The 19479-nt window shown below is 40.8% G+C and overlaps 1 protein-coding gene across 1 annotated transcript; it reads right to left on the bottom strand.

Moving 5' to 3' along the window:
• Positions 1-1510: 1510 nt before the first annotated feature.
• TMF1 (TATA element modulatory factor 1) lies at positions 1511-19463 on the bottom strand. The gene is made up of 17 exons (XM_057422991.1): positions 19234-19463; positions 15561-16801; positions 13820-13923; positions 12807-12933; positions 11742-11847; positions 10952-11094; positions 10331-10497; positions 10025-10181; positions 9447-9539; positions 8673-8829; positions 8242-8434; positions 7855-7924; positions 7679-7771; positions 6758-6868; positions 5979-6125; positions 5426-5551; positions 1511-4547 (listed from the first exon to the last, which is right to left on the bottom strand). The coding sequence occupies exons 1-17, from the start codon at positions 19373-19375 to the stop codon at positions 4404-4406; spliced, it is 3321 nt and encodes a 1106-aa protein (XP_057278974.1). The 5' UTR covers positions 19376-19463; the 3' UTR covers positions 1511-4403.
• Positions 19464-19479: the final 16 nt, after the last annotated feature.

Raw genomic sequence — 19479 nt, forward strand, 5'->3', positions numbered from 1 at the left:
AAACGCTCATAGCAAGGAGAGCAACTCTCTAACAGCCGGGCAGCCTTTCTGACCGCTCTCGGTACTCGGATCCCTGCAAGAACGCACTCTGCTCCCCTTTCTTTCCCCGTGGCAGGCACCGCGGGCAGGGCGCGGATCTCGTGGGGGTCCCACCGCACTCCATCCCCAGCTCAAACCCAGCGCTGCGGTGCCCGGCTCCCCAGCGCGGCGCCCTGGCTGGGGATGGGTCACTTGGGGCAGGCACCAACACTCAGAGCCAGACGCAGCCTCTGGCCCACTCTGGACCCGGTGCTGGTCCCACGATACTAAGACCCGTCTGGGACCCCAGCCCGCGACAGACCCTGTGCTGGGCCCATAGCGAGCCCCATCCCGCCCCGCCCTGAGCCCACGGCGGGCACCTCAGCTCACCTCCTCTCAGCCCCGCTGGCCCCAGGGAGCCCCGCGGCCCATTGGACCGGCCGCTCCTCCCGTTACCCGCTGGCCGACGGCCTTAATCCTCATGCCGCCGCGGCTGCTGTCAGGGGGGGAGCAGGAACGGCCCGGCCCGGCCCCGCGGTGAAAAGCGCCCGCCGTGAGAGGGCTGCTCCCGCCCCTCCTTCACACCCGCGGGCAGCGGAGCGGGGCCGGGCGGGCGGCGCCGCCACACCCCGTCCCGTCCCCCTGTCCCGTCCCCCTCAGCAAGGCGCAACCGCGCCCGGAGCGCTGCTGCCGGATCCCGCCCCACCTGGAGGCGGTGGGAACGCTGAGGGAGGAGCCCGGCCAGGGCCTGCGGCACCTGCCCGGAGCCTTGGCCCTGAAGCGGGAGCGGCGCTGCCTTCCTCCCGCTGCCGGAAATCAAGCGCAGCAGCCGCGGGAGCGGCGTTCTCAGGCTGCGGAGGAAAAGGCCTTTTCCTGCCGCCTCTCAGCAGGAAGCGCAGCCTCCTGGCACCCCATTGTGTGAGGCGGCTCCCCGGAGACCCCGGCCTCCCCTTCCCGCCGCCTTCGGAAGCGGGTTTATGGATCCCCGCTCGGCCGCGCACAGGGATCCGCTCCCGCGCTGCCAGCACGCAGCAGTTCGCTCACGGTTCTACTCGTTCGCTTCTTTGACAAGCTCCGCAGGGGCCACAGGCACCAACACGGGGGTGCTGGGATCAGTCCGCCACCGGACAGACCGCTTCTCACCTCGTTTACAGGTGGGGAACGGGGGACAAGAGCCCAGCCGCGGGAGGAGGACAAAGGGTGACCCCCTGCACCGATACTGCCGGCTCCGACGGCGGTCTGCTTGAATACAGGAAATCGGCCTAAATGTGACAGTGTCTTTAATCCCATTACTGCAGTGCGCTTATAAATAAACCAGCCCCTCACACCTCAACACCCGTAACAGCGTAAGAGTTGCACTGTCATTTGTAATTCTGAATTCAAATTGCATGTATCTTCTAACTTGAGCAGTATTCTTTTATAGCACCAGGTTCATGCACATCCACCCCTCACAAAACTGTTTTTTTTTTTTTTCTCAAAGAGAACCAGAGCACACTCTTAGCACAAAGTTTTATTTCACCCTGCCCCATGCTTTTTACAGTTCTATACACATTTTACAACTAGAAACCCAGGGGTCCAATTTAACCGTGAGACAACCCATTTCATTCCATACTCAGGATCATTATAGCCCTTCATAAAACATACGTACATGAATCGCAACAAACTTAGAGCAGGACAAAAAAATAAAGAACAAACCTTCTCTCTTACGTATGAACATGTAGGATATTGAACATCATCTCCTGCATCTATCGAGGATGAAGCAGTGCCCCAAGAAGCGAGTACCAGCGCATTCTACACCTCATCCAAACCCACTGACACCACCTTCCATTACCTCCCACAGACTGAGAAATAAGCCCTCTCTACAGAGTATACATTGAATAAACCGTTAAATAGCATTACTTCACACTTGCAATGCAGTGAAATTGAGGTATAACTTAATTGCTTTCAGAAGGAATATTCTAAACCAATACATTTAAACAGCACCAGACCCAACTCCTTTCATTTTGCAATCTCAGTAGTAGCAATGACCTTAAGGTGGCCAAACAGACATTAATGTTTCTTCAAAACAAGCATCCAGGATTTATACCAAAGATGACTCAAACAGATTACAAGTCTATGTTAGCACTTTGTTCTCTAAGGCTTTGATGATGAAGACACCATAGGCCATCTGATTCTCATGTGATAGTAAAGGTTGCATTGAATGAGAGTAAGAATCAATAAATAGTCAATGTAACTATTGACATCTACTTTTGTAAATTTAAAAATCTAGAACTCTGACAAACGCTTTTGTACTATACCAGTTAATGCTGACTGCATGTTAAAAGCTCCTATTTACCTAAGCTCTTCTAGAAAACCCAAGATAACCACAACTGCACTGGTGTCAGACCTGAAGCTACTCACACCTTACATGGGAAATGTTACCTTTAAAAGCACTGGCAGCAATAGATCAAATTCCTTAAGTGCTCTATTTGTCTATCAAGACTGTAACAAAATGGTCAGAATCAGCATTTTATTGATTCACTGCAGTAGATTAAAGCTGAATAGGATTTCTAACCTTTGAGCATCATACCAGGTTGGTTTTGGTTTTTAAGAAAAGGCTGAACATCTCACATTTGCACATAATTCCAGCAACCAGCAAATCAGTAAGTTCCAACAAGTGATTTTATATGTAGTGGGGTTTGGGGTTTTTCTGTGGAGAAGTGGGAGTTGAAACTTGAAGTGATCAGCCATGCTTCAAATAGGAAGGCAAAGTGTTAAATTCTGAGCTTTTAGAAGAAAAATGGTTTCCACAACTGAAATGAAGGCGGTAAAAGGGCAGCTCCTTCCTATCTCCCCATGAAAAGAAGAGAAAAAGGGTTTCTATGAGAAATAGGGAGTTAAGACAAATTTCAGTGTTCTTGCTCCCTGGCTTTATGGAAATCTTCAGAATGGATGCCTGAACCTCAAACTGAATGAAGCTTTTCCATGAACATACCCTTGCCTGTGTAACTTCAGTAACTGATGGTTCTCACAGTGAGGAATAAATCCCCAGCACTTATAGAAACATCGTATTACTGAGCAGCTCTTTCTCCAGAAGCAATTTCTCATCATTCACATCCTTTGTCTCTCTCTCAGGCCACTGAACACATAAGCAGGAACAGACTTCTCTAACACAAATTAGAAATTGCACAGATGTGAAAAAACACCTCTCCCAGTAGAGCCAATGGTATGATAAGCAAAGAATTTTGACTGCTGAGTAGTTCCCCCGAGTACCCATCACGGCTACAAGTCTGAGATGCAGTTAAGTATTTGATGTCTGGAATGCAGAGAGGAAGACACACGCTTCTTTCCCCCAATTCTCAACATTCTCAAGGGTCCAATTCAAACGTTTCCTCAGACATTACTGAAAATGTAGCGAAGCTTCAAGCCATGTGGATGCTATTTGACCAATACCTTGCTCAAGGAATGGCATGAGAAATATGTTACAGCCACTGGAGACTTATATGAAAACTATATTAAGTCACAGTACAATTTGCAGTAACTTTAAACCTTGCCACTTACATACAAGGAACCATGAGAGCAGCAGCAAGTAACAGAAAGAAAAAATAACCCTCATTTTCTGCATTCTTCTGATCTTAACTACTGCTAAACATCAGCATCCAAATCTAGAATAAATACTGAATAGTTTAGCTTTCTGATGTTAAAATTAAACACATGTGAGTTACAAGGAAAGCTGCTGCCTCTAGACAGCTCATGAGACAACACAAGTAATATGCAAGATGAAGATGTAATTTATAGTCTCATCTGAGCCTCAGGCTCCGCTTCAGAGGACTTAGTGTAAAACAGGCTAATCTGATTTGGCTAAATGCAGAGAATTATCATCCTAAGGTTCAGATGTTGCAAGTATGAGTTTTCCTGACATAAAAATATCCATCAGTTCTGCTTCAGACAGCAAGCCACTGCTATTTTGTTATTAAAAATTAACTGATGAGGTTTTAGAAAAACTCCTATTAAGAACACTTAAGAAAACCTCCTAATGTCATTTTCATAGATACAGAGTTTATGAATCAAGGGCTGCTTTAGTAAAACTCCTGCCTTCCAGTGCTGTCTCATGAGGTAACAATCATCATTGCTGCTACTGTTTACAAGTAAAATGATCCACCCATAAGCAGAAACTTAAATAAAGGGATGACTGAAAAAAAACATTAAATATTGTACAAATAATTTAACTGCAGACAGTACAAGACACTTGCAGCATTGATTTTTGTCAGGATATGAACTCTATTATATAGTCACATTTTCTATAATACAGTTGGGTTTTTTACAAGACATTTAAATTCAGCATTTACATAAACAATTATCTTTACAGTCTGTTATCATAAAATGTTAAAGAGTTCCAGCAGGACTTAAATTTGTCTCTGTTTTAAAAGTTCATCTATCTGAGTCTTGTACATGTTTTTCACATCTTCGAGGTCTAGCCGAAGTTCTTCAGCTTCCTCTGCTTTCTCTCCATACATCTGAAGAATTGTGTTGTATCTTTGATCCAAATCCTGCAAGGACATGTTGTTTGTTATCTGACTGTTTTTCACCTTTAAGAAGTTGCTGCTATGATAATGCTTTACACTACTACGGAAAACAAGTATAGTGTTATGTTATCAAAGTATAAATACTTTAGAGTGAAGCATAGAGTAAACTCCTCAAAAAAACCTTTATGTTTCGACTCTCTGAACATGGCTAGATTTATACTCCAGATGTAAGAGGAAGACATTCCAATAACAAAGATCCTTGATGACAAAGAATTAGTGTGGATACAGAGAACATACTGAAGCACCTTGAAGTTCAACTACTGTAAGCATTAAAACAGTAAGTAAATAGCCAACAGTTTTACTACAGGAATAACCACATTTAGTGAAGTGTTTCACTGGGAAATTTAATATTCTGTATTTATAAAACAACTATAATTTCCAAAATTATTCCAAAACTATTTCCAGTATTTAAGTTCTTACACTCTTACACATTCAGAGGATTAAAATATCTGTCCTATTACCAGTATTACTACTGCACAATCATTCATCTTCTGCATCAATCTCTAATAAATCCATGCTATTTATCAAAACAGCCCCTTTACTAAAAGACCACTTCCAGACTTCAGTGAGATAAACAAAAAAACAAAGTTCTCTCCCTGATAGAACACGCAATCTTATGCACAACACACATTTCTAACAACTGCATTTTGAAGTGACTACTTAGTCATGGAGGAGGCATTTTCACATTCTACTATTTAAAACCCCCCACCAGGCTCTTCAAGTCATTCATGACTAGGGACAGATTTGAATACAATCCTAAATCGACAGAGGTATTACTAAGAAAACACCACAACTACAAATATGTCAATTTTACATCAGATTTCCAATAGAGATACATTTACCTTTAACTGGGCACGTAATTTTGGTATTTCCTTCACTTTTTCTTCAAGTTCATCGTTCTGATTTGTTAATTTAACCAGTTCTTCTGCCATTATTGATCGAGTTTTCTCAAGATTTCCAATTTCCAGCTAAGATAAACACTTTAACAATTAGGAGGAGGAAAGAATTTATCATATTTATAAAACACTACATCAAAGTATTTTGAGATGGTAATGAAGGCATTTTCTTAAGCCAGCACCTTGGGAGTGCTCAAATCTGACCAGTGGTTTGGGATTTGCTCTTTTGCAGGCAGACAAATTAAGTTTTCTGACAGGTCCTTGCCAAAACAAAAAACAAAGCAAGAAATTCTTTTCTTGGTCATCCCTACACGTACCTCCAGTGGCTGTTCTGGACATGACAATAACAGAATTGTCATGAAAGGGAAAGAGTGAATGCACTCTGCTGTGGGGAGAGGAACTGAGCTTCTTGCATGTAAAACCAGCAATATTATACTGACTGCATTAGTGTTAACACTTAAAATGTATGTGTTTGGTTATGTATGAATAACTACAGTACCTGTAGATGTGAAATCTCTCCTTCTCTTAGTTTTAGCTGGGATTGAAGGTTTTCAATTATACTTGAACCTGCTCCCATCCTTATAGCATCATAAAGATTGCTCCCACTAGTAGCTACTGGCCCAAAGGAGTGATCATGAGGATCATCCTACAAACAGAAGGTTAGAGAAGCTTAAAATCACACAAAAATGTGCACACTTTGGAATCTTCCTTGTCCTGAAGTACTGTATCATTTAAGTTTTAAAATTATACTGTTAGTAGGCAAACATTTCAATGCTTGAAGTTTGGTTTTAAAACAAAAGCTTAAGGTGAATAGGTACAATCTGAGATAGATCCTTAGTGGCAGGTTCTCGTGTCACCTATACAACTGCCATTTGATGTGGACATCAGTAACTATCCACAGGAAAGCAGCAGAAGCAACAGACTTCACAGAGACCGCAGCAGTCTGTGATACCACCTCAGAGCAGGGTTGTGCCCTAAGCCAGGATTGCTACTAAAAATAAACCAATTGATTTGACTCCTACTAGTGTTAGTCAGTTCTTCTATACGTGAGCTCAGCACCAACACACATATAATATGTTACCCCACAATAAAAGCTGTAGTTTCACACTGTCTTTCACAGATGTTTTACAATAACAGACATAAGCAGGTTTTAGATGTTTCTGCATAGGAATTACCTTGTCTAAGGTCAATATACATTTTTTACATTAATAAAACTTCCTAATGAAAAAAGAAAGCAATCTTTCAAAAAAAAAAGCCAGTATAATTGATAGATGATACCTGAGAGAGGAAAGATGTCTGAAGTCCCGCCATGTCAACTCCACTTATGGAACTAGAGCGTGACATAGTTGGGGTACTTGAAACTGTTTCAACTGTAAATGACTTTCGATCCTTCAAAAACACCCACAAAACATCACCAGTGAGATAAAAAACAATAGTTACAAGATGGTGAAAGACAGACTCTGTGAAGGACAAAGTTCCCTTTTCCACCACCATCACACAGAACGCAATGTGACAGGTAACATTTCCCCTTCCCCCATCCCTAAAACATGAAAGTTTAACAATGAAGAATTTCTTTGCTACAAACACTTAAAGCCTATGACCAGTTTTTCTCAGAAAACGAAGAAAAGTTGTAAACCACACCAAAGGAATCTCTTTAAAGTAGCCAGGGGAGATTCAGAGGCAGTTCTGTATAACCAAAGTTATCACAGGAATGTCCTAAACCCAGAAGTGTGATTCCTTTTAGAATTTTTTTTTTCTTCTACGAATTAAATTCCAAGATTTCTCACATACTAATACTTTACTGATACACTTCCAAATAGACTAACCTCCTTGTACTGGCAGTATCTGAAAGTATGGTAGCCTCTGAAGGATAAAGCACTTAGATTTTAGAACATGAGATGGTAAAAAACAGTAACAGAAAGTTTTACTTAAGTATCAAGTGCTAACTAGCAGTAACAAGTTACTGACTATTGAGGACTGTTCTGTGACACGTGACTTAGCTGGAGAGCAGGTAGTACATTATACAGTCATGTGAAACACAAAGCAGGAATCCAGCCAAGTCCTTAAAGCCCAGGCTGAGAGCACACACTGTACTCCTCTGAAGTGCACTTTGCTGCTTGTGACAGTTTCAGGTTCCATATATCTACTAAAATAATGACAGTACCAGTAAGATTGAACTGAAATGTTAGGTTTTGGTACCTTCTCCTTTGCTGCTTCTTGCACGTAAAGTGCCTTCTTTCTTTCCTGCTCAACTTTCATCTTCTCCATTTCTAACTGAGTAGCCAGCAGCGTCTACAAGAATAAATATAGTCTGTTAAACCTCCTCTACCTAAGATTTCAACAATAACATAGATTAAAGGTGAAGCAGGCAATACCTTTTCTTTCTTTGCATCTTCCAAGGTTTTTGCATACTCATCTTTGAGCCCTTCTAGTTCAACCTCATACCTACATTGAGGAGAGAAAAGAGGCAGAGAAAGTCATTAAGCATTCTGTGTTTACTTTAGATTCACATGCTTTTAAAACAAACATAGCTTCACGACTTTAAAACAGTGTAAAAGTAACATGCTTCAATCTTTAGCATGTAACAAAATACCCTTAGCAAGTTGGGCAACTCTACCAACAGAGGTCAACGTTTTGCATAGTCATATCAGCACTCAAAAGAATCAAGCCTTCCAACTTCCAAGGAGATCTGATGCAGACAGTTACACAAAACAAGGCTTACTGCATTTCACTATAATTTGTTAACCAAAAATGCAACTCACCTACTGTTTTCATTTTCCATTTTCTTCAATCTATTTCTCTCCACTTCCAGCTGAGCCTGAAGGCGTGTATTTTCTTGCCTTAGACGACTATTCTGAGATTCAGTAGAAGACATCTGAATTTTATTAGAAAGAAGTTCTTCTGTAGCAGCCCGTTCTCTCTCAGCAGCTGCTGCTAGAAGAGTTTGAGACTCACCTAATATTAAGTCAAGAAAAACATGAAATTTAACTTTTTTGATCAAACATCTATAGTAATGTCCAAGAATCTTGACAAAATACCCCCCACACCATCTCCTTACAGGAAAGCATTTAGTGCTCATCTCCCTTGATCCGCTATCTGCACTTTGGACAAGTGTTAAGCCCTTTTCAGTTACCTTCAGCTATCTCGCATCTCCAAGAGCCTCACAGTTCAGTAAAAGCTAAAAACATCTTACCAAGTCTGTCAGAAAGGTTCTTTTCAAGCTTTTCCCATGCAGAGGTCTGTGCTCCCAGCGTGGCTTGCAGATTTTCTATCTGCCGGAGAAGTGGCCGTGTAGCTGATGTAACACTTTGACTTAGTTCTTGGTTCCGGCTCTCTGCTTCTTGGAGTCTCTGAAATCACAGATTAATTATATTTAAGCTTTAAAATCATATGATGGATTCAAAGATTAATACAGAATTCAGCTAAACACAGAGCAGTTGCTTTCCATTCCAAAATTACTGCTTTACAATTGCTTTACGCTTTAATATCCATTTGTTCAAATTGTAATAAAGTATGAAATTCCATGACAGAAGCTTAAGATTTTAAGACATGTGATGGAGCAACAGTCCTGAAATATGCAGTCCTCTGGACATCTCCTGAAACATTTTGGCAACAATCTATATTCTGACCATTAAGAACAGTAAAAATATTCCTGAGAAGCAGCTAAAGAGTCTTTCAAAACATATTTGCTAGCAATTTTAGAGGTGTTTCACAAACGTAATAGCTTATACTAGAAGGACAGCATTCCACTTATGAGGCACCATAAAAAAATATGATTTTCTTTTCACTATGTGATTTAAAAAATATTTTTAACATTTTCATTGTTATTCTACAAAGGACAAATACCACAGGTAACAGGAAGACAAAGCCTCTCTTTCAGGCTATTAATGTCACCACAGCGTTTTATTTTCAGTTTTTAGAAGCCCTCCTTGCAAATACAACTTGGATCACCTATTTGCTATAGTACCTGTTGTAATTCATCAATTTCCTGACGTAAATAGTCTTCTTTCCTTGCTGCCTGCTGTTCTGCACGTTGCAGCGCCAGCCTCAGGTCTGCCACCTAAATAAACAAGACATTGTCACCAATTTCTTCCAGAAGTTATAGTACCACCTTTTCATTGCTAGAGTCCAGTACCAAGTTTAACCACTGCCAGAGAGGTTATGTCTCTTCACAAGGTAAAGGCTTAAGTTTTGCATGCATATAAATAGTTACACAGATTTATCTGCTATTGAAAATTTTGTCTAGTTAAATGTCTTGAACTTTGCATCATGGTAAGAGCACTACAAACTCAACATAGAGCCCCTCCAAGTACATTCATTTAGACAAATTAAATGTATTTTTAAATAAAATTAATACTTTGAAGCTTAGTACAACTACCACTAGGCTGAACAAGTTAATAGGAAAGATACCCACTGGGTATTTGCTAAGTACACAAACACGAGTTCCCCCTTATACTGCATCTGGTTCATTATGTCAGGTGCACACACGGGGAGAACATTCATTTCTTCAATGACGAAGTTTTATTCACTGCATTTCAGACCCACCTGAATTGCCAAAGCTTCTTGTTGCTGCCGAGCCTCCTCTTGGGCCTTCTCCAGAGCTAGCCCAAGCTCTTCCTTTGCCTTCATTTCCCGACTTAGGGCTGCTTCTTGTGCCTCACTGTCCTTTGTAGCATTAGCTTTATGAAGATCTGCAAGTTCCCTAGGGAGGAAAGAAACAAGCCAAAACAAAACAATGCATTTACAGTTTACACAATGCCCACAGTGACTTTGCAAATAGCTTTAATATATATTTACATTTCACAAAAGCTGAATGTATGGTTGAAGAAGGGCACGCAAATATTTGCTTACTTATATGCACTGTCAAGTGCTGCCTGGACACTTCTGTTGCGTTCCTCAAGGTCTCCCACTTCTGCCTGAAGTTTACCAAGATCCTTTTCTTGTCGCTCCACAACACTGTTTAGTTGTTTAATGCTGTCCCGGTGTTGCTTCTCAAGCTCTTCCTTGCCATCAAGCACCTATTAAGAGTGCAAACTAGAAGCATGAGACTAATCCCAGTAGAAAGGGTACACAATGCCAACCAAGGACAATGCAAACTGTGGCAGCTGTCAGACTGGGTCTGCTGCTTGTAAAGTCTTTATTCAATCACTGAACAAGCAAAGAAACCCTACCCAAATTTTGCTGGTATAGGTTTTCCAACTAAAATTTCATGTACTGAATCTGGTCAGCCCACCTGAGAACCAGCAGTACAAGTGCAAACAAGCAGCTGGAAAGACATACATGACCTTAGTTTTAAACTGCTCTGAAAACATATACAGAGATCACACCCCAGTGTTCCAATAATATGAAACAGAGAAGTCTCCAAGAAAACAAAACAGTATCAGTCAAGAACCTCCCCCAAAGGGCTACTCTGCAGATCACAGAAAAAGCTGAAAAAAAAACCAACAAGCCCAGAAGAAACAAACATCTCACCTGTTTTAAATGCTGCAACTCCTCTTCCATCTCCTTAATCTTTTTGGTCTGTTTTGTGTTAATATTTTCTCTCTCTTTCTCTTTGGCTCTTAATTTCTTAATAACGGTGGAATTGTGCAGCTGCTGTTTGGAAAGCTTTTCTCCTGTGAAAAAAGTTAACATGAAGCTAGCGCACATTATTCTTATTCTATGAACTCTTTTTACTCACACCTCCCCCTGCTCTTCAATCCCATGAAAATAATTATCAAATGTGTATGGAAACACTTCTACATTTTTCCATGCAAGTTCTTACGTTTTAAATCTACTTTATCCCAAGATGACCTTGCTACACTAAGCTACAGTGAGAGAGGATGGGCAATTAAAGGTTTTGAAAGTAAAGCAAATGAGCTCACCACTATCAGGAAAAAAATCCCAAACCAAAATGGCCTGTTCATTTAGTGACTGCACTTTGCTTCCAAACCTAAAAAGCATTAAGGGAGACATTGCAGAAATGCCCTGAGCAATTCCCTAGTCAGATTTCTGATGAATGGAACACTGCGTGTTGCGCTGCACGCTAGTTTTATCTCACAGCACCTTTTCGTGCACACTGCAGGAAGTACCCCCTAAACATGGGTGTTTGACTGACCCCTCCTGTTGTTCTTTGCTATTAACTAAGTGGTTCAAATGTTCAGAAACATCTAACATGCTTCATAGGTTCTGTTTTTCCGCACATAAAGGACACTCATAGGTGAAGGCAGCACGTTTCAAAATATTCCACAAAGTTTTACTATTGAAATACTTTAATTCTCACCTTCCTCCATTAATCCTTTGATTTGTTCTTCTTTTTCTTTTAGCAATTCAGCAGTTTCATTGGTATTAAGTCTAGTTGCCAATTCTTCTTTAACAGTCTTCATTTCCTAAATAATAGGATAAAATACTTAGGATCATTTATTAAAATATATTTAGGGAGGAACACACAGTAAGTTACTGATCACCTTTTCCTTCTCCACTTCCTCTCAAAAGGCTTTTCTCTGAAAACAATTTAGGTTGGAAGGGAACTCTGGAGATTATCTGATCAAACCAGATTGCTCAGAGCCTGATTCCATCAAGTTTTAAAGCCTCCAAGGATTGAGATTCCATAAAGTCTCTGTATAATTTGTTCCAACTCGTCCTTTCATTTCTGTTTCTGTACTTTAAACTTCACAATACAGTAAAAACAAACTTCTATTCACACAGACGTATCAGATCATTTTTCTATTTCAATGTACTACTGTGCAAATATAATGACAGAAACAGTGACCAAACAACTGTTAAAAATGTGGGCTTTTTTTCCAGTTGCAGACTGGAGTTTGCTTTTTGCAGACTAGCAATAAGATCAAGAAATGTAATACTGTCATACCAAGTCAAGAACATTTAAACTCTATAAACTTTGCTGCTGCAGACTTCTTTGCTCATTCCAAACCAATCTGTTATCAGTCTTTAATTTTCCTCCCAGTTAATCCTCTAAAGAAGCCAATTTCTTTCTTCTCCACCTCTCCACATCCCCAGGCCATTCTTCTCCCTCACCCCAATGCAAATGTCTTACAGGTACAAGGTAAATGAGAGAAAACGTTAAACCACCTTCTTCCCAAACCAGACTTTGACTTCACTGTGTTCATTAACTTGATTCACAACATGGCTGCAGGAATTTATGTGTCAACACAAGGAAACAACAAGCAGCCTGGAAGGCCAGAATCAGCTTACAGCAGTTATTAATACCATGAGACAGCACCTGTTGCAGTCACATGCTTTTCCCTAGCTTAATTTTTTATTAATTTACCTCAAGAAATGTGTGTCCTAAAATAAAAAAATTAATCTCACTATTAAGCCAAATTACCTTTTTAGCAGCATCTCGTTCTTTGCAGGCCAGCTGGAGCTTCTTCTCAGCATCAGCAATCCGCTGAGCAAACTCCTCTTTGAGAGATGAAAGGCTACTGCTCTCTTCTTTCATTCTAAACATTTCACTGCATTTAAAATTCACATTTCAGAACAGTTGCATGGTTACAGGACATTCCAAGAAGCTTGCAATGTCTAAGTTTGCAATTATCCTAAATGCATTTATAAATGTGTTTTGTTTTGTTTGCTTTTATTTTACATGTTAACCAGAAGTCAAAAAAAACCACATCCATATTAGAAGTACTAATCAAAGACCTTCATTAATTCAGTGATTTACCCATGAAAATAATTAAATGTTTTATTTACCTTAAATGTTTTGCCCCTTAATCAAGTTCTTTCTGATTAACCATACTCTGGATCATATACAAGGCAAACGATTAAATTTTTAAGAGCAATTTAGTCATTAATACCTTCACATATTATCTGTACATTTCTAAACTTTGTATTTGATCAGTAAACTGGTAAACCCAACTTTTATTTTATTTTCCCTTTTAATTTTAACAGAATAATCAATTCAGGCTTTTCCCTACAATCAGCCACACTTCCACTGCTTATACTTTAGTTGGCAAATTACTTAGTAAATCTGGTTCATCCATCTGTATCAGAAAAGTCAGTCTCCCTTAATAGCTGAATCTAGTCTTAAAACAAAGACCTTTATTAAAAACCAAGCCTGGCTCTACACATCTGTTTGTCATTCCAATTCTTACTTACTGAAAAACCTTTCACTAGCCTCATCCCAAAAGGGATTTTGGCCCCAAGAAATAACGTGTCTTCAAAAAAAAAAACAATCCCATCACAGCACATGCAATCATTATTCCCACCTTTCCCAAACAGTGCACATCCCCTGCAACCTTTGTTCTAGTTATACAGCTACTTGTTTTACAATATTGTCTAGCAATTGCATTACAGTAAAATTACAGTTACACCCTCTACTGTGTGTATTTTCATACTTACTCTTTTAGGTTATCATAAGCCTCTTCCAGGCACGCCTTTTCTTTACTAGTACTTAATAACTGTATTTCCCTCTTCTCCAGTTTCTCAGTTAATGAATCAATCATCTGGACAATGTTTTTAAAGATAAAGATCAGATGAATGGGACAATTAAAACACAAGAGGGACAGGCTTCCCCTTTCCCCACACCACTCCCTCCCAAGACTATTTAAAGCTGAACTTGTCAATGTTTTTAGGAATTAAAGGTAAAAGTCACTGAAGATTACCATGTTTCTGCCACATTAATTTAGAACTAAGCAATATCTAAACACAAGACAGCCTATATAACTAGAGGTAACATTAACCATTAAGACTCCCAGTGCTCTTTACCCCACTCTTTACAGAATCACAGAATAATTGACATTGGAGGGTCTCTTATATGAAATGTTAGTGCACATCAGCAAAACAGCATCAGATGAGGGAAGAAAACTTTCAGGGTCAAGAGCTCTTAGATCACACCATCAATATAATTTCTTATTACTAGATTTTGTAAAGCTAATTACAGAGAAATAACATACAAACATATGTAAATATGATATAAACAAATGAAACATATTCTCTAAGTGTAGCTTAACATGGCCACTGAAAGACAGAATTTACACTGGTCCATTATTACTACTGCGCACAAGGTATAACCATTTACATTAGGAAAACTTAGAGATAACTGTTCATAGAGCTCCTTAAGGAATTTACACTGACATTCTGTATAATTTACACACACAAAAAAATGCCTTTCTTAAAACACAGATTGCATTGGGGTTTTATGAACTCCCATAAGCAATTGCTTTTTCGTTATTACTACCAGAAGCAGCATCAGTACTGCAAACATGCCTACACTGTAAGGCCATCCATGCCACGCATCAGGCACACAGACTATGAGCAAAGCAACATGTGGAGGAACAGAGCAAAACGTAGGTCAAAGGAGCTCAAATTAAAAACAGGAATAGAGGGACAGGAAGGTGACAAAGGAAATGGAAGAAAGATAGTGCACACAATACATTGGCAGAACTGGACAAAAAACACTGCTTCAGAGCTCTAGTTTTAGCCTTCTATACACTTGAGTATCCCACTTCGCCACATTTGTAGTTGTCTATCTAAACTAGCCATACAAATTTCTTTTAATCTACTCACCATCCATAACTATGCTTATCTTCTTCATTAATAAGCCTAGGGCATCTTTAAAAGTAAAGATTATTTCTGCTAAAAGCAAATATTAATTTACCAGTAAAAAGGTTTTATTTACACTAACCACTGATATCCTCAAAGAACATGCATAATGTCCTGCAACGTAATCAGATTTTGACAGTTTAAGTCTGGTGGGACTACAAAATATCATCTTGATTATTGCTGAAATCCTCAAGGCTTGTAGTTTCATGATTGAAATCTAAATACCTAAAGGAATCTCTTCCACCTTTCACACCAAAGAATTAAAATAACACATTTGATCTATCAAGGCTTCCTACTTGCTAGTGTTACTCACGATCTACAGCAATGACAACTAGATGGATAAGGCGAAACCTGAAACGATCTGACCAGAAAATTCACCAGTATTATTCCACTCCAGACTACCAAGGACAGTTTTCTATGAGGTAAGGTAGCTCAGCATCAATTACTTCATTCAAATAAGGCGCAGCTAATACCTGTGTAGGGCAGGAGTTTCATTTGTAATTAAAGAGTGTGATTGCAAAACATATTTTGCAGTTACCTTTTTGAGCTCTTGCTTTTCAGTGTCCTCTTTTGACGCTTCAGCAGCAGCATCCAGCTGCAGCTCTGTCTCCTCTTTCACAACTTGTTCTTCAGCAGTTTGCACAGCAGCAACCAAAACATCTGGCTGCTCAGAGTTAACAGGGGTCTCACTTCTCCCACTCTCTTCCATCTCAGCTTCCTCAGCATGTAAAACAGGAGCATCATCCAAGTTTTCAGATGTATTTTTCAGGGCATCAGCCGTTTCTGTCTTTGGCGCAGAAGGGCTGACAGCGACAGATGCTGAAGCAGAAGCCCTGCCTGATAACTCATCATCTGAATTTATTTCACTTACACTTCTACTATCTAAAGACTGTACACTAAAGGAATCAATTCTTTCAAAAGCATCAGAGGAGCAGCAGCTCTCGGTCATTTTTTGAAAGTCATCTAAACGATTATAATCTGCACAGGCAGACGTAGATAAAAGCTGAAATGATGTTTGCATTAAATGGAGACTGGATTTTGAATCTGCAGCTTCTTGTCTCGAACTTACTGAGCTCTCACTTATTACACTTTCATGGTCCAGAACTTCAATATCACTAGTTGTGGATGTCCCCGAGGAGAAAGTGCTAACAGGAGGTGAGGGTGTATTGCTTTGCCTGTCCTCAGTCTTTCGCTCCCGGGTTTCCAAACCCGTGTCTTTTGTACCTGCATTAAGAGGCTGCAAAGTGCTACCTGGTGCACCTCCTGTTCCATCCCCTTCTACACTGGATTTTTCATTTATAGGTTCTTCAGGTACTTCTAAATTTAGAGCAGACACCTTTTTTTCAGTAACTTCATTTGTGCTTTCTTCATGCTTAACATTAGATTCAAGCACAGAATTCTCTTCTAATTCCTCCTTGGGAATATCAAGGTTTTTCAAGTCTTCTAGGCCAGCTACAGAGGAGTCCTTCACTTCTGTCTCTGTCGTCACTGGTACTTCCACCTGACTGGGGTGCTGAGGCTCCTTTAAAGTGCTTTTCACCTCCTCTTTGGGTCGCTGTGATTTGGCTGGAGGTTTGGACACCACTGGATTTTTCTGTATGCTCTGAACATCTGTTGAAGAGAGAAAGGCACTGAAGAAGTTTTCAGATTCGTCTACTACCGTCCTCCTCACTGGCTTAGTGATTGCTGTTGGTGATGCTGGCTGATTCTGTGCTTCTGCATTTGAACTTAAGCCCCAGGAAGATGTATCCCATCCTCCACTTACGAGAGAATTTGTTCCTAGAACAGTAAAAAGAGATAGGCAAAGAACACTTAAAATGTATTATTTTTCAGTATTTGTCACTTTAGATGCAACAGTTCAGAAAATAAAAATGGTTTTGATAACGTTTAACTTCAAATGAATATTATATATCATCACAATTAGCACAATTTTCCTTACTAATTCCTTAAAAAGGTCGGAACTGATTTTTAAATAAAGCAAAAGAAGCTTAAGGGAGACACAAAGTAATTCTAAAATTTCAGGTGGACAAAGACACCTCTAGAAAGTAAGACCTAAAGGAACCAATTTGCTCCTTCCCTCTTAAACAGTAACTTAAGCAAAGGCAGAAAGAAACCATACACAAATTACACTATACACAATTACAGTAAATTCCAAGAGTGAGGATTTCAGAAAGAAGATGGAGAGAAGTGTCTGGGAAGGTGAAACAAGCAACACAGCATTCCTAAAGCCAGTCTGAAGCCTATTTGGGCACAGAAAGCAAGAATTTCCTTTGCAAAGGGAACAAGAGAAAAGGAATGTGGCCTCCTGCTCCCTGCAGTGAGAGGAGGCTGGGCAAAACAGTCTGTAAAACTGGAGTTTGAAAGTAAAGAATTGTACAGATTACAAAGGGATGAAACAACTACTGGGTCTTAGAAGTTATCTGCCAGTAGCAGGTAACAAAGACAAACACTTTGCACACCATTACAGAAAACACGGGGAGAAAAAAAAGCTTCAACTATCTGTAGAATTTACACTATAAGAAGCCTTCTTGCCCTTTCAGTTTGTGACAGGCTTCATGTTTTTCCTCACACACCAAGCAAGAGCACAAAGCTGATAACACACACTGTCAGCAGCCCAGCTAAGATGATAATTTTGTTCTCCTGTGGAGAAGTACCAAACTGGTTAGTTCTGAAGCTGCCCAAGCCAGCATCAACAGTTTCTATTATTGTATTTCTTGCAGGTTTTCCAGGACTTGTCAACAGAAAGGGCAATAAGAATTTCAGCATCAAATTTCAGCAGCATCCCAAGTAAGAAAGATAAATCAAAAATAATATCCAATTTGACTCTGTATCTACAAACATACTCTGGATAACACACTACAGGCTACTTCAAAATAAGCTTACTTTATACAGCAGCATCTATTAACACCCACCAAGTTATAATACTTAAAGCAGACTACCACTGTCAGAAACTGTTGATAGCTGTTGGCCTCAAGATCCCAAATTCAGATAATTACCGCTCTCACTGCCAAAAATACTACAAATATCTGATTTATTACTACCTTGTCCATGCACCAATAGCTTCAAAAAAAGCTCTGAGCTAACTGTAACACTGATTACATTTTGACCTCTTTTAAAAACAAATGTTTTCCCTTAAGAACAGATGCAGACTGATCTTTGCTGCTTTCCTTATGAAGTACAGAACTACTATGTATACTAAGGTATAAGTGAAATTGAGAACTGGCTTAGACAAGTCTAAAGTTTTAAGAAACTAAACACAACACAGTCTTTTATAAACAATTCCTGTCATTTAAGACGACTCTGGACTACTGAAGCGACTGACAACTCCCTGCTCCTGCAAAGGGACAAAGACATAAAACCAGCCCGGAAACACTTTCGGTTGTTACAGCTTTCAATTTTCAGAAATCTAATTCTGCTGTGCGTATACCTGGAAATAGCCTCCTCCTACAAATGCATACATTTCTTCTAGATATGGCTGCAATAAAGGAGTTGGTTCCAGATGACCTGGTTTCCCATCCTTTTCTTTATTCATTCTTATCTTTAAAGTAGAAGTAAGTTTCCAAGGAGAGGGCCCTTTCTTGCCCTTTCACTTCCAAACAGCAGCTCAGGACTGGTCACTTTTTTCAGGTCCTACATCAGCACACGTACAAAGGAGACACTTCCTCATAACCAAGCCATGACGATTCTTCCACCAACACATTCCTTTCTACAGATGTTAGAGGATTATGAACTTAACACCACTAAAAGTGGAAACTTCATTTAGTTTAGAAGGACTAGACTTTCAGCTTTTACTGTCACAATGAATAACCCCATGCATGCCTCAGAAAAAAAGCGTAATTTTCCCTTTTTTTATTAACTAAGCGGGTTCTAACACCTATTAGTCCCTCAGCAAAGAAAAATACCGCCTTGAGAAATACAGGAATGAAGCCTAGTGCTGCCTATGCAACAAGAGCATGACACACTGGCCGCGATAGCCAAGTATGGCCTGTGCTACCGCTTCCTCCGCTTGCTGTCAGCGCTATACCCCCCTCGCCTGGGAGGGACGCCCCACAGCCGCTGCGGGAGGGCCGGTCAAATCCGCACCACTGCAACCCCCAGCCGGGCTGAGGGGGGAAAGCGGGGAAGGAAAGAGCCGGCGCCGCCCCACTGCGGGGGCAAGACTTTCTAGGGGTCTAGGGCACGGCTTGGGCCACCCACCGCCCCACACTTACCGTCTCCATAATCGGGGATGACGGCGTCGGGCCAGGGGCTCTCCTCAGCCTGGATGTCCAGCACCCGGTCGATGGACTTCTGGGCCTGCGACAGTGCCTGCTTGGCGAAGCTGGACAGCTGCGACGCGTTGAACCAGCTCATCCTCCGCGCCGCCCGGCCCCGCGCGGAGGCGGCGGCACCGGGCCACAAGCAGAAAGGCGGCGGGGCCCGCGGCCTCGGGCTCGGGGCAGGCAGCGGAGGCTGCC

The sequence above is a fragment of the Pezoporus wallicus genome, unplaced genomic scaffold (genome assembly GCF_028554395.1).
Source record: "Pezoporus wallicus isolate ANWC-B61680 ecotype Strahan unplaced genomic scaffold, APGP_CSIRO_Pwel_v1 contig_7073, whole genome shotgun sequence".
In the NCBI taxonomy this organism is placed as follows: domain Eukaryota; kingdom Metazoa; phylum Chordata; class Aves; order Psittaciformes; family Psittacidae; genus Pezoporus; species Pezoporus wallicus.